This window comes from Rana temporaria, chromosome 13 (genome assembly GCF_905171775.1).
Source record: "Rana temporaria chromosome 13, aRanTem1.1, whole genome shotgun sequence".
NCBI classification, from domain to species: domain Eukaryota; kingdom Metazoa; phylum Chordata; class Amphibia; order Anura; family Ranidae; genus Rana; species Rana temporaria.
In genome coordinates this window covers 114,653,062-114,663,938 of record NC_053501.1, presented here as the reverse complement: position 1 = coordinate 114,663,938, position 10,877 = coordinate 114,653,062, and the positions used below count along the sequence as shown (strand labels likewise).

The following is a 10,877-nucleotide window of genomic DNA, read 5'->3' as shown; positions in this document are numbered from 1 at the left end:
CTCCTATCACTCCCCCTCTCCCCATCACTCCCCCTCTCTCCCATCACTCCCCCTCTCCCCATCACTCCCCTCTCCCCCATCGCTCCCCCTCTCTCCTATCACTCCCCCTCTCCCCATCACTCCCCCTCTCTCCCATCACTCCCCCTCTCCCCCATCACTCCCCCTCTCCCCCCCTCTCTCACATCACTACCCCTCTCTCCCATCACTCCCCCTCTCCCCCATCACTCCCCCTCTCCCCCCTCTCTCACATCACTACCCCTCTCTCCCATCACTCCCCCTCTCCCCCATCAATCCCCCTCTCTCCAATCACTTCCCCTCTCCCCCCCCATCATCGTTTCCTCTCTGTCTCCCTTTACCTATTTTCGCTGTTATCCCCCTTACCTCTTTCTCTCTCGCCCCACATTCTTCTCTCTCTCCCCACGTCTCTCTCTCTCTCCACATTATCCTTCCTCTCTCGCCCCACATTCTTCTCTCTCCCCCACATTATTCTCTCTCTCTCCCCTACATTCCTCTCTCTCTCTCTCTCCCCCCACATTCTTCTTTCTCCCCCCAAATTCTTCTCTCTCTCTCCCCCCACATTCTTCTTTCTCTCCACGCATTACTCTCTCTTTCTTCCTTAGTTCCTGTTCTCTCCCTCCACATTTATCTCCCTCTCCCTACTTTTTTCTCTCTTTGCCCCTTACCTCTTTCTCTCTCCCCCCACATTCTTCTCTCTCTCTCTCTCCCCTACCTCTTTCGTCCCCACGTCTTCCTCCCCCCACATTCTCCCTCTCCCACTTTCCTTAATTCTCTCCACCCCCCCATTTTCATCTCCCCCCACCTCCTTCTATATATATTGGAGATAGGAGATGAGTCCACGTCGAGGATTTATAAGTTTATAAGTCCAGGATTTTTACCGTTCCTCTCAGTCTGTGACATGCTGTAACATATTGATCATCTGTGTTCACTGTTGGCTTCTTTTCTCTTTGTGAAGTTCCTCCGCGGTTTTATACGTCCCACCATCCATCATTACAGCTGGTCTTCTTATGTAGAAGCAGAATTATGGCCAGCGATTAGGCATAGCGATGGCATCCATCAAACATGAGGCTTTGTAGTTTATGGCTGGGTACGCCGCTGTCCAGTGCCGCAGCCAAACTCTGTTCATAATGAAGCTCCACGCGTTTCGTATTCCTCTGAGATGAGGATTTTGCAACAGCCAGATGGGCGCCAAAGCAGAAAACTGAGCGAAATGTACACAGTTCTGTCCTAGCAATGCCATAAAAATGACTTACTGCATACACCGCGATCCATGCCCAGCTATACGGCTCACCGCCGCAAGCCAAATCCACATTTAAGTGTCATTCTCCACTATGAGATGAATGGTGTACCAGAACAAATACCAACATAAAACAGAACTGCCGGCAGATGTGAACTATTCATTTCCATTCTATAAAATTACTCTACGGAGCAATCTTCTGCAGATCTCTAGAGAGGTCAGTGATGGGATAATCTGCAGAATATATCAATGTGGATCTGTCAGGAGGGGAATGGGGTGGAGCGATGTTCTGCAGATCTCTAGAGGGGTCAGTGGTGGAATAATCTGCAAAATATATCAATATGGATCTGTTTGGGGGATGGTGCGATGTTCTGCAGCTCTTTTGGTAATTATAACCTCTTTCTCTCTCTCTTGCAGCTCCGAGCTAACAATGATTTGCCTTCCGCCAACCAGGCCTCCCTGAATGAGGAGAAGGGTATGTACGCCTTGTATCTCACCCCCCGCTATTTGGGCCCCCCCACCGGTAGACACCCGCCAGCTGCATACACTGTAATCATGGAAGCTGTTTACACATATATTTATAATTTGAAACTTTCAGGTGATTAGTCAGCAGGCAATGTACAAACCAGAACTAGAGTTAAAATTATTAAAGACGTGGGAAGCAGAGGTGAGTGTCACCAACTCCTTTCTGCATCTCTCTAGGTGTCTCTCTGATAGTATCACGTCTCAGCTTTTGCCTTATGTAACACGCAGTGTTGAGTGCTGTTTTCCATGGCCATTTATATGGAGTTGCCCCCTTTCCCTCATGGCTATAAATATGGAGTTGCTTCCCTTCCTCCATGGCCATAAATACTGAATGGGGTTGCCGCCTTCCCCATAGCCATTAACATGGAGTTGCCCCCCTTCGATGATCAGTGATTGATATGAAGTTGACCGCCATGGCCATTAATATAAAGTTGACCCTCCAAAATCGTTAATATGGAGTTGACCCTCCATGGCCGATTATATGGAGTTATCCCCTATGACCATTATTATGAAGTTGACCCCCATGACCATTTATATATGTATTTTACCCCATGACCATTAATACGAAGTTGACCCTTCATGCCATTAATATGAAGTTGATCCCCATGACCATTAATATGGAGTTGTCTGCTTCAATGATCATCAATATGGAGTTGGCCCCATGACCATTAATATGGAGTTGACCCATGCAGGTGTAGGAGATATTTCCAGTACCTACAGGTAAGCGTTATTATAGGCTTACCTGTAGGTAAAAGTGGGATGTAAGGGTTTACAACCACTTTAATTTGGAGTTGTCCCCTTGGATGATCATTAATATGGAGTTGCACCCCATGGCCATTAATATGGAGTTGCACCCCATGGCCATTAATATGGAGTTGACCCTTCGTGATTATTAATATGAAGTTGACCTCCATGACCATTAACATGGAGTTGTCTCCTTTAATGATCATCAATATGGAGTTGACCCCCATGACCATTATTATGGAGTTGACCCATGCAGGTTTAGGAGATATTTCCAGTACCCTTACACAGCACTTTTACCTACAGGTAAGCCTATAATAAGGCTTACCTGTAGGTAAAAGTGGTGTGTAAGGGTTTACAACCACTTTAATATGGAGTTGTCCCATTGGATGATCATTAATATGGAGTTGGACCCCATGGCCATTAATATAGAGTTGACCCTTCATGACCATTAATATGAAGTTGACCTCCATGACCATTAATATGGAGTTGTCTCCTTCAATGATCATCAATATGGAGTTGACCCCCATGACTATTAATATGAAGTTGACCCCCACGACCATTAATATGGAGTTGACCCTTCATGACCATTAATATGAAGTTGACCATTCATGACCATTAATATGAAGTTGACCTCCATGATCATCAATATGGAGTTGACCTCTATGGCCATAAATATGGAGTTGACCCTCCATGTCCATTAATATGGAGTTGCCCACCCATGAGCATTAATATGGAGTTGACCCTCCAAAATCATTAATAAGGAGTTGACAATCCATGGCCAATTATATGGAGTTGTCCCCCATGACCATTAATATGGAGTTAACAGCATGATCATTAATATATAGTTGCCCCCCATGGCCATTAATATGGAGTTAACACCATGACCATTAATATGGAGTTGACCCTTCATGACCATTAATATGAAGTTGACCCCCATAACCATTAATATGGAGTTGTCTCCTTCAATGATCATCAATATGGAGTTGGCCATTTGTGACCATTTATTTAAAGGGGCCTATCCATGACCATGACCCCCCCCCCCATGGCCATTAATATGGAGTTGAGCCTCCCTGACCATTAATATGAAGTTGACCCCATGACCATTAATATGAAGTTGACCCCATGACCATTAATATGAAGTTGACCCCATGACCATTAATATGGAGTTGACCCTCCATCACCATTAAAGAGGAAGTAAACCCTGATGGGTTTTACTTTGTCTTTTGCTCCCTGCAAAATAAAAGCATAATGGGCTACTGTGCATCGCATTCTAGCCCATTGTGTGCCACTTACCTGCAATTGAAGCCCACAATGCCCTTGATGTCCCTGCTGGTGGCCACATCCTCCTTTACCCCTCTTTCTTCTGGGAGCCATGGACTCCAGCTTTGTGTCATGTAACGTCACTCCCGAGCCGATGGTCACGGCACGGGCCCTTTATAAACGGCACGATCATGCCCTTTCTTCAGTGCGCATGCGCTGATGACGTCGGCACAAGCGTATAAGGTAAATATCTCCTAAACCATGCAGGTTTAGGATATATTTCCAGTACCTACAGGTAAGCCTTATTATGGGCTTACCTGTAGGTAAAAGTGGTGTGTAGGGTTTACAACCACTTTAATATGGCGTTGTCCCCTTGGATGATCATTAATATGGAGTTGATCCCCATGACCTTTTATATGGAGTTGACCTTTTATGGCCATTAATATCAAGTTGACCCCATGACCATTAATATGGAGTTGACCCTTCATGACCATTAATATGAAGTTGACCCCCATGATCATCAATATGGAGTTGACCCTCCATGTCCATTAATATGGAATTGCCCATCCATGACCATTAATATGGAGTTAACTACCATGACCATTAATATGATGTTGATCCCTGTGACCATTAATATGGAGTTCACCTTTCATGACCATTAATATGAAGCTGTCTCCTTCAATGATCATCAATATGGAGTTGGCCCCATGACCATGAATATGGAGTTGACCCCCATAACCATTAATATGGAGTTGCCTATCCATGACCATTAATATGCAGTTGCCTAACCGAGTTGCCTATCCATGACCATTAATATGGAGTTGACTTCCATGACCATTAATATGGAGTTGACCCTCCATGACCAGTAATATGAAGATTTCCTTTTGATAATCATTAATATGGAGTTGACCCGCATGGCCATGATTATGGAGTTGATCTCCATGACCATTATTATGAAGTTGACCCCTGTGATCATTAATATGGAGTTGACCTTCCATGGTCATTAATATGGAGTTGACCCACATGACCATTATTATGGAGTTGCCCCTCCATGGCCATTAATATGGAGTTCCCTCCCTCTCCCATGGCCATTAATATAGAGTTGGCCCCAATTTTAGGCTATACAATGCTTCGTCCCTTTAGCAAGGCTTTTCACAAGATTCTAGAGGGTGTCTGTGAGAATTTGTGGCCATTTGACCCCATTACCATTAATACGGAGTTGCCCCTCCATTGCCATTAGTAGGAAGTTGCCTCCCTCCCGCCATGGTCATTAATATGGAGTTGGCCCCACTTTGAGGATATACAATTCTTCACTCCTCTAGCAAGGCTTTGCACAAGATTTTGGAAGGTGTCCGCGGGGCACTATTCCTCCCCCTAATACCAAAGATGGGAAATTTTTTACCCCCACTGATACCAGAAAAAAAATTCTATTCCCTCTGGCCATAGTCCAAACCCCCCCTCCCCTAAAGCCCAAAGGGCAATAAACTGGCTCTTTGTTTAGAAAGTTTGGAGATCCCTGGTCTTCCTCAACCTACATACCCTGGTGGAACCTTTGCAATAATTTTCAGATCTTGGGGAACCCCTGATTTATTTATATCTACAACTTCCAGTACATTGGTGTGATCAACATCAGAGATGGCCTTTTTGATGTTGGTGGTCAATGGCAGAAGGTCAGCAGGCAGAAGGCCAAGACTGACCACCAGATGGTGAAGGGCCTCTTTCATTGGTGGTCAGATGGTGCCTCCTCCTTACACTGGGGGTTATGGAAACCTTAAAAGATCATTGGTGTCAATGGTTAACAGTAAAAAAAAAATTCGGTGCCCATCATCTCAGGAAAATAAAACATGTGAATATAAATAAAAGGAAGTTTTATTATTTTCAAAGATTACAATCAGAACACCATAAGGAAGACAACAAAAAAACATCTATACACCAAATATCATCAGCCTATACGCCACTTAGTAGTTCTGGAAGCCGTACAAAAAGTGCAATGCACCAATAATACAACAATAAGTATAGATTGCGTGGAAAGGTGGCTTTGACATCTCAACGTGTTTCGCTGTAGTAGCTTCCTCAGGAGATCCTTAAATATGCTGGTGATAAAGAAGTAATAAAATAAAATCATGCATGCACCAAATATCATCAGCCTATATGCCACTTAGTAATTCTCAACGCCATACAAAAAAGTGAAATTCACCAATACTACAAGAATTAGTATAGATTGTGTAGAAAGGTGGCTGTGAAACCTCAACGTGTTTCACAATAGTAGCTTCCTCAGGAGTTCCTTGAATACGCTGGTGATAAAGAAGTAATCATCAATGTTTAAAAAACATAATACAGCACATACAATATGTAAGGTACCACACAGTAATACATGTATAACTATAAAATAGTCGGGTTATTCACAAATCTGGTGAGTGTATACAGGAGGCATCAACCCTCAGCAAGGGAAGGAAAATAGGACTGCGAGGCACCCAAGCCAAAGTCACCCAGGAGCAAAAGGTCCAAATATATTTACAATGGGAGTAAATCATGTTTTTTGAATATTGATGATTACTTCTTCGTCACCAGCATATTCAAGGATCTCCTGAGGAAGCTAGTAGCTACTATAGCAAAATGTGTTGAGCGCTCACAGCCACCTTTCTACACAATACTAACTTATTCCTGCATTATTGGTGTATGGCACTTTTTATATGGCTTCTAGAATTATTAAATGGCGTATAGGCTGATGATATCTGGTGTATACATGTTTTTATTTTATTACTTCTTTATTACCAGCATATTTAAGGGTCTTCTGAGGAAGCTACTGTAGCGAAACTTGTTGAGATCTCACAACAACCTTTCTATGCAATCTATTTGTACGGCTTCTAGAATTTTGAGGTGGCATATAGGCTGATGATATTTGGTGTATACATGTTTTTATTTTATTACTTCTTTATTACCAGCATATTTAAGGGTCTTCTGAGGAAGCTACTGTAGCGAAACTTGTTGAGATCTCACAACAACCTTTCTATGCAATCTATTTGTACGGCTTATAGAATTTTTAGGTGGCGTATAGGCTGATGATATCTGGTGTATACATGTTTTTATTTTATTACATTTTTATTACCAGCATATTTAAGGGTCTCCTGAGGAAGCTACTGTAGCGAAACTTGTTGAGATCCCACAACCACCTTTCTATGCAATCTATTTGTATGGCTTCTAGAGTTTTTAGGTGGCATATAGGCTGATGATATTTGGCGTATACATGTTTTTATTTTATTACTTCTTTATTACCAGCATATACAAGGTCTCCTGAGGAAGCTACTGTAGTGAAACTTGTTGAGATCTCACAACCACTTTTTTATGCAATCTATTTGTATGTATTCTAGAATTGTTATGTGGCATATAGGCTGATGATATTTGGCATATACATGTTTTTATCTTATTGCTTCTTTATTACCAGCATATTCAAGGTCTCCAAGTCCCGAGGAAGCTACTGTAGCGAAACTTGTTGAGATCTCACAACCACCTTTCTATGCAATCTATTTGTATGGCTTCTAGAATTTTTAGGTGGCGTATAGGTTGATGATATTTGGCATATACATGTTTTTATCTTATTGCTTCTTTATTACCAGCATATTCAAGGTCTCTGAGTCCTGAGGAAGCTACTGTAGCGAAACTTGTTGAGATCTCACAACCACTTTTCTATGCAATCTATTTGTATGGCTTCTAGAATTTTTTAGGTGTTCTTTTTTCCCTTCTGCAGACAAACCTGGGAAGTCGGAGACGGTGGAAGAGGAAATTGACATTGACCTCAACGCCCCGGAGACAGAAAAGGCCGCTCTGGCCATCCAGAACAAGTTCCGCCGCTTCCAGAAAAAGAAACCAAACCCAAGCTCGTGAGGAGGACAGCTCCACCCGTGACCTCAACACTGCCCTGTACGATATACACTGTGCGCAGGCTCGCCTACTTCTTCCACTTTCTTTTCTATGAAGTGCAAGCCAAGTAACAACAGGGCTCAGCTCCCCTCCCCTTTCCCCTACACTCCCCCCTCCCCCGTCCCATTAAATTATTATGAATGCTGATCTTTTAAACTGAGCCCGTGCCCCCAACAGGCTGACCATGTTTCGGCCATCTTGCATTTACTCCTGGCTCCGAGTGTAGCTGTTGGGATCGATAGAAAGGAAGGAAGAGTTTTCTATGAAAAAAGCTGAATAGTGAGGTCTTCTCTTGTACGGAGGACCACAGAGGTCCCCTTCTTAAGGCATGTTCTTATATAGCATATATTATATTTAAATATTTATTATATAGAATTGAATGAATATAGACCATCTCGGTGGCCATCTTCATTTTACCCATAATTGCCTTATTCCATCTCACTCCAGCCTCATGCAAATTAGAGCCTCCCCTTGACCCCACCCAACCCGTTTGCTCCACCCCTGAGGAGACATAAACTCGGTCACCCCACCAAAAATGATAACTGGGCTCGTGTTCTGTTGGATTTTGACACTCATGTAATATCTCTTGATGAGTCTGAAGCAAGTTATTACAATTTCCACAAAAGTGTCAGTAAACAAAGATATAATGCATGAGTTATATGTCTTAACTGCACGTCTTGCATGCATTATAGCTTTGTGAATTGATACCTTTATATGGCTGCCGCTCTTTTTTATAGAAACAGGTTGGCCTGACTCTCAGGTAAGAGTCAGACCTAGGCTGGGACAAGGTTCGTTAGCACCCAAAGTAATAAGGCCAAAGGGCAACCTTCCCATCCCCACCATGGACTGTGAACTACTCTAGCTGTACTCCCCTCCTGCTGAAGTGACCAAGGTGGCCACCCCTCCTGCCCACCCCTTCGCTCAGCACTTCACCTGAAGTCCCAACCTTCTGAAGAGCTCATGGCGGCAACTCCTTGACCCGGCCCTGCCCTTAGGTCCCTGCCTTCCGAAGAGCCCAAGGAAGCCGCCCCTTCTGCCAACCCTTTGGTCCAGCCCTGCCTTTTGGTCCCCACCTTCCGAAGAGCCCAAGACAACCTCCCCTTCAGCCAACTGCTTGACCCAGCCCTGCCCTTAAAGTCACCACCTTCTGAAAAGCCCAAGGCGGCCGCCCATCCTGCCATACCCTTGATCCAGCCCTGTCATCCAGTCCCTACTTTCTGAAGAGCCCAATGCAGCTTTTCCTCCTGCCCACCCCTTGACTCAGCTCTGCCCTTAACGTCCCTACCTTCTGAAGAGCCAAAGACAGATGCCTCTTCTGCCAACCCTTTGACCTGACCCTGCCCTTAAAGTCCTAACCTTCTGAGGAGCCCAAGGCAGCTGTCCCTCCTCCCAAACCCTTGACCAAGCCCTGCAGTTCAGGCCCCACCTTCTAAATAGCCCAAGGCAACCGTCCCTCCTCCCAAACCCTTGATCCAGCCCTGCCATTCGGTCCCCACCTTCTAAAGAGCCCAAGGTGACCTTCCTTCCTCCCAAACCATTGACCCAGCCCTGCTGTTTGGTCCCCACCTTCTGAAGAGCCCAAGGAAGCCGTCCCTCCTCCCAAACCCTTGGCTAAGCCCTGCAGTTCAGGCCCCACCTTCTGAAGAGCGCAAGGCAACCGTCCTTCCTCCCAAACCCTTGACCCAACCCTGCTGTTTGGTCCCCACCTTCTGAAGAGCCCAAGGCGGCTGTCCCTCCTTCCAAACCCTTGGCTAAGCCCTGCAGTTCGGTCCCCACCTTCTGAAGATCCCAAGGCGGCCACCCCTCCTCCCAAACCCTTGATCTAGCTTTGCCGTTCGGTCCCCACCTTCTGAAGAGCCCAAAGGTGGCCATCCCTCCTGCCTACCCCTTGACCCAACTCTGCTCTTAAATTCCCCACCTTCTGAAGGGCCCAAGGCAGACGCCTCTTCTGCCAACCCCTTGACCCGGCCCTGCACTTAAAGTCCCCACCGTCTAAAGATCCCAAGGTGTATGTCTCTTCTGCCAACCCCTTGGCTTGAACCTTAAATTCCCCTCATTCCTGAGGAGCGACATTAAAATTAAATCTCCTAAAATGAGAATTGCAATTTTTTTCAGCCGCCTGTTTCTCTGGAAAGAAGCGACTTTGTAATAAGCCATTTTCTGAGCAAATGTAATAACTTGATTTAAACTTATTGGTGAAAATTTCCAAAAGTGAGAGGTTCTGTTTAAACATTCTTTAGTTTGATTGCCATTTGATTAACTCTTTCCTTTTTTGCTGACCTGTATCGGAGAGACCATGGACTTACTAGGGGAGATGTGATGTCATTCTTGATGATGTCATTGGCCCGTGTTCAAAGTGCAAGTCTACCCATTTTCTATTTTTTTTTAGATATAGAGGGGGGAGGACTAGAACCTTGCTAGGTTCATACTGCTTTCTGTGTCTTCAAGGATTTCTTACTACTTCCTGTCTCACTTCCTGTCTCATGGGAAAGTAAGAGAATAGCTCTCCACTTCCTGTCTCATGGGAAAGTAAGGGAATAGCTCTCCACTTCCTGTCTCATGGCAAAGTAAGTGAATAGCTCTCCACTTCCTGTCTCAGGGGAAAGTAACGGAATAGCTCTCCACTTCCTGTCTCATGGGAAAGTAAAGGAATAGCTCTCCACTTCCTGTCTCATGGGAAAGTAAGGGAATAGCTCTCCACTTCCTGTCTCATGGGAAAGTGGGGGAATAGCTCTCCACTTCTTGTCTCATGGGAAAGTAAAGGAATAGCTCTCCACTTCCTGTCTCATGGGAAAGTAAGGGAATAGCTCTCCACTTCCTGTCTCATGGGAAAGTGAGGGAATAGCTCTCCACTTCCTGTCTCATGGGAAAGTAAAGGAATAGCTCTCCACTTCCTGTCTCATGGGAAAGTAAGGGAATAGCTCTTCACTTCCTGTCTCATGGGGAAGTAAGGGAATAGCTCTCCACTTCCTGTCTCAGGGGAAAGTAAGGGAATAACTCTCCACTTCCTGTCCCATGGAAAAGTGAGGGAATAGCTCTCCACTTCCTGTCTCATGGGGAAGTGAGGGAATAGCTCTCCACTTCCTGTCTCAGGGGAAAGTAAGGGAATAGCTCTCCACTTCCTGTCTATTTGACTGACGAAGAAGCAGAAAATAAGGGTAAATCGCAGACA

General features: G+C 44.8%; 1 protein-coding gene across 1 annotated transcript; it reads left to right on the top strand.

The window, feature by feature from the left end:
* Window positions 1-1,606: 1,606 nt before the first annotated feature.
* On the top strand, window positions 1,607-8,566 carry PCP4L1 (Purkinje cell protein 4 like 1). Its single transcript, XM_040333717.1, has 2 exons — window positions 1,607-1,730; window positions 7,533-8,566. The coding sequence occupies exons 1-2, from the start codon at window positions 1,622-1,624 to the stop codon at window positions 7,667-7,669; spliced, it is 246 nt and encodes an 81-aa protein (XP_040189651.1). The 5' UTR covers window positions 1,607-1,621; the 3' UTR covers window positions 7,670-8,566.
* The last annotated feature ends 2,311 nt before the right edge of the window (window positions 8,567-10,877 follow it).

Excerpts from the sequence above, each read along its gene's own strand:
- PCP4L1 (XM_040333717.1), top strand. The coding sequence starts at position 1,622 with ATGTTCTGCAGCTCTTTTGGTAATTATAACCTCTTTCTCTCTCTCTTG. Across the intron at positions 1,731-7,532 it reads CTCCCTGAATGAGGAGAAGG|ACAAACCTGGGAAGTCGGAG; the intron begins GTATGTACGCCT and ends TCCCTTCTGCAG.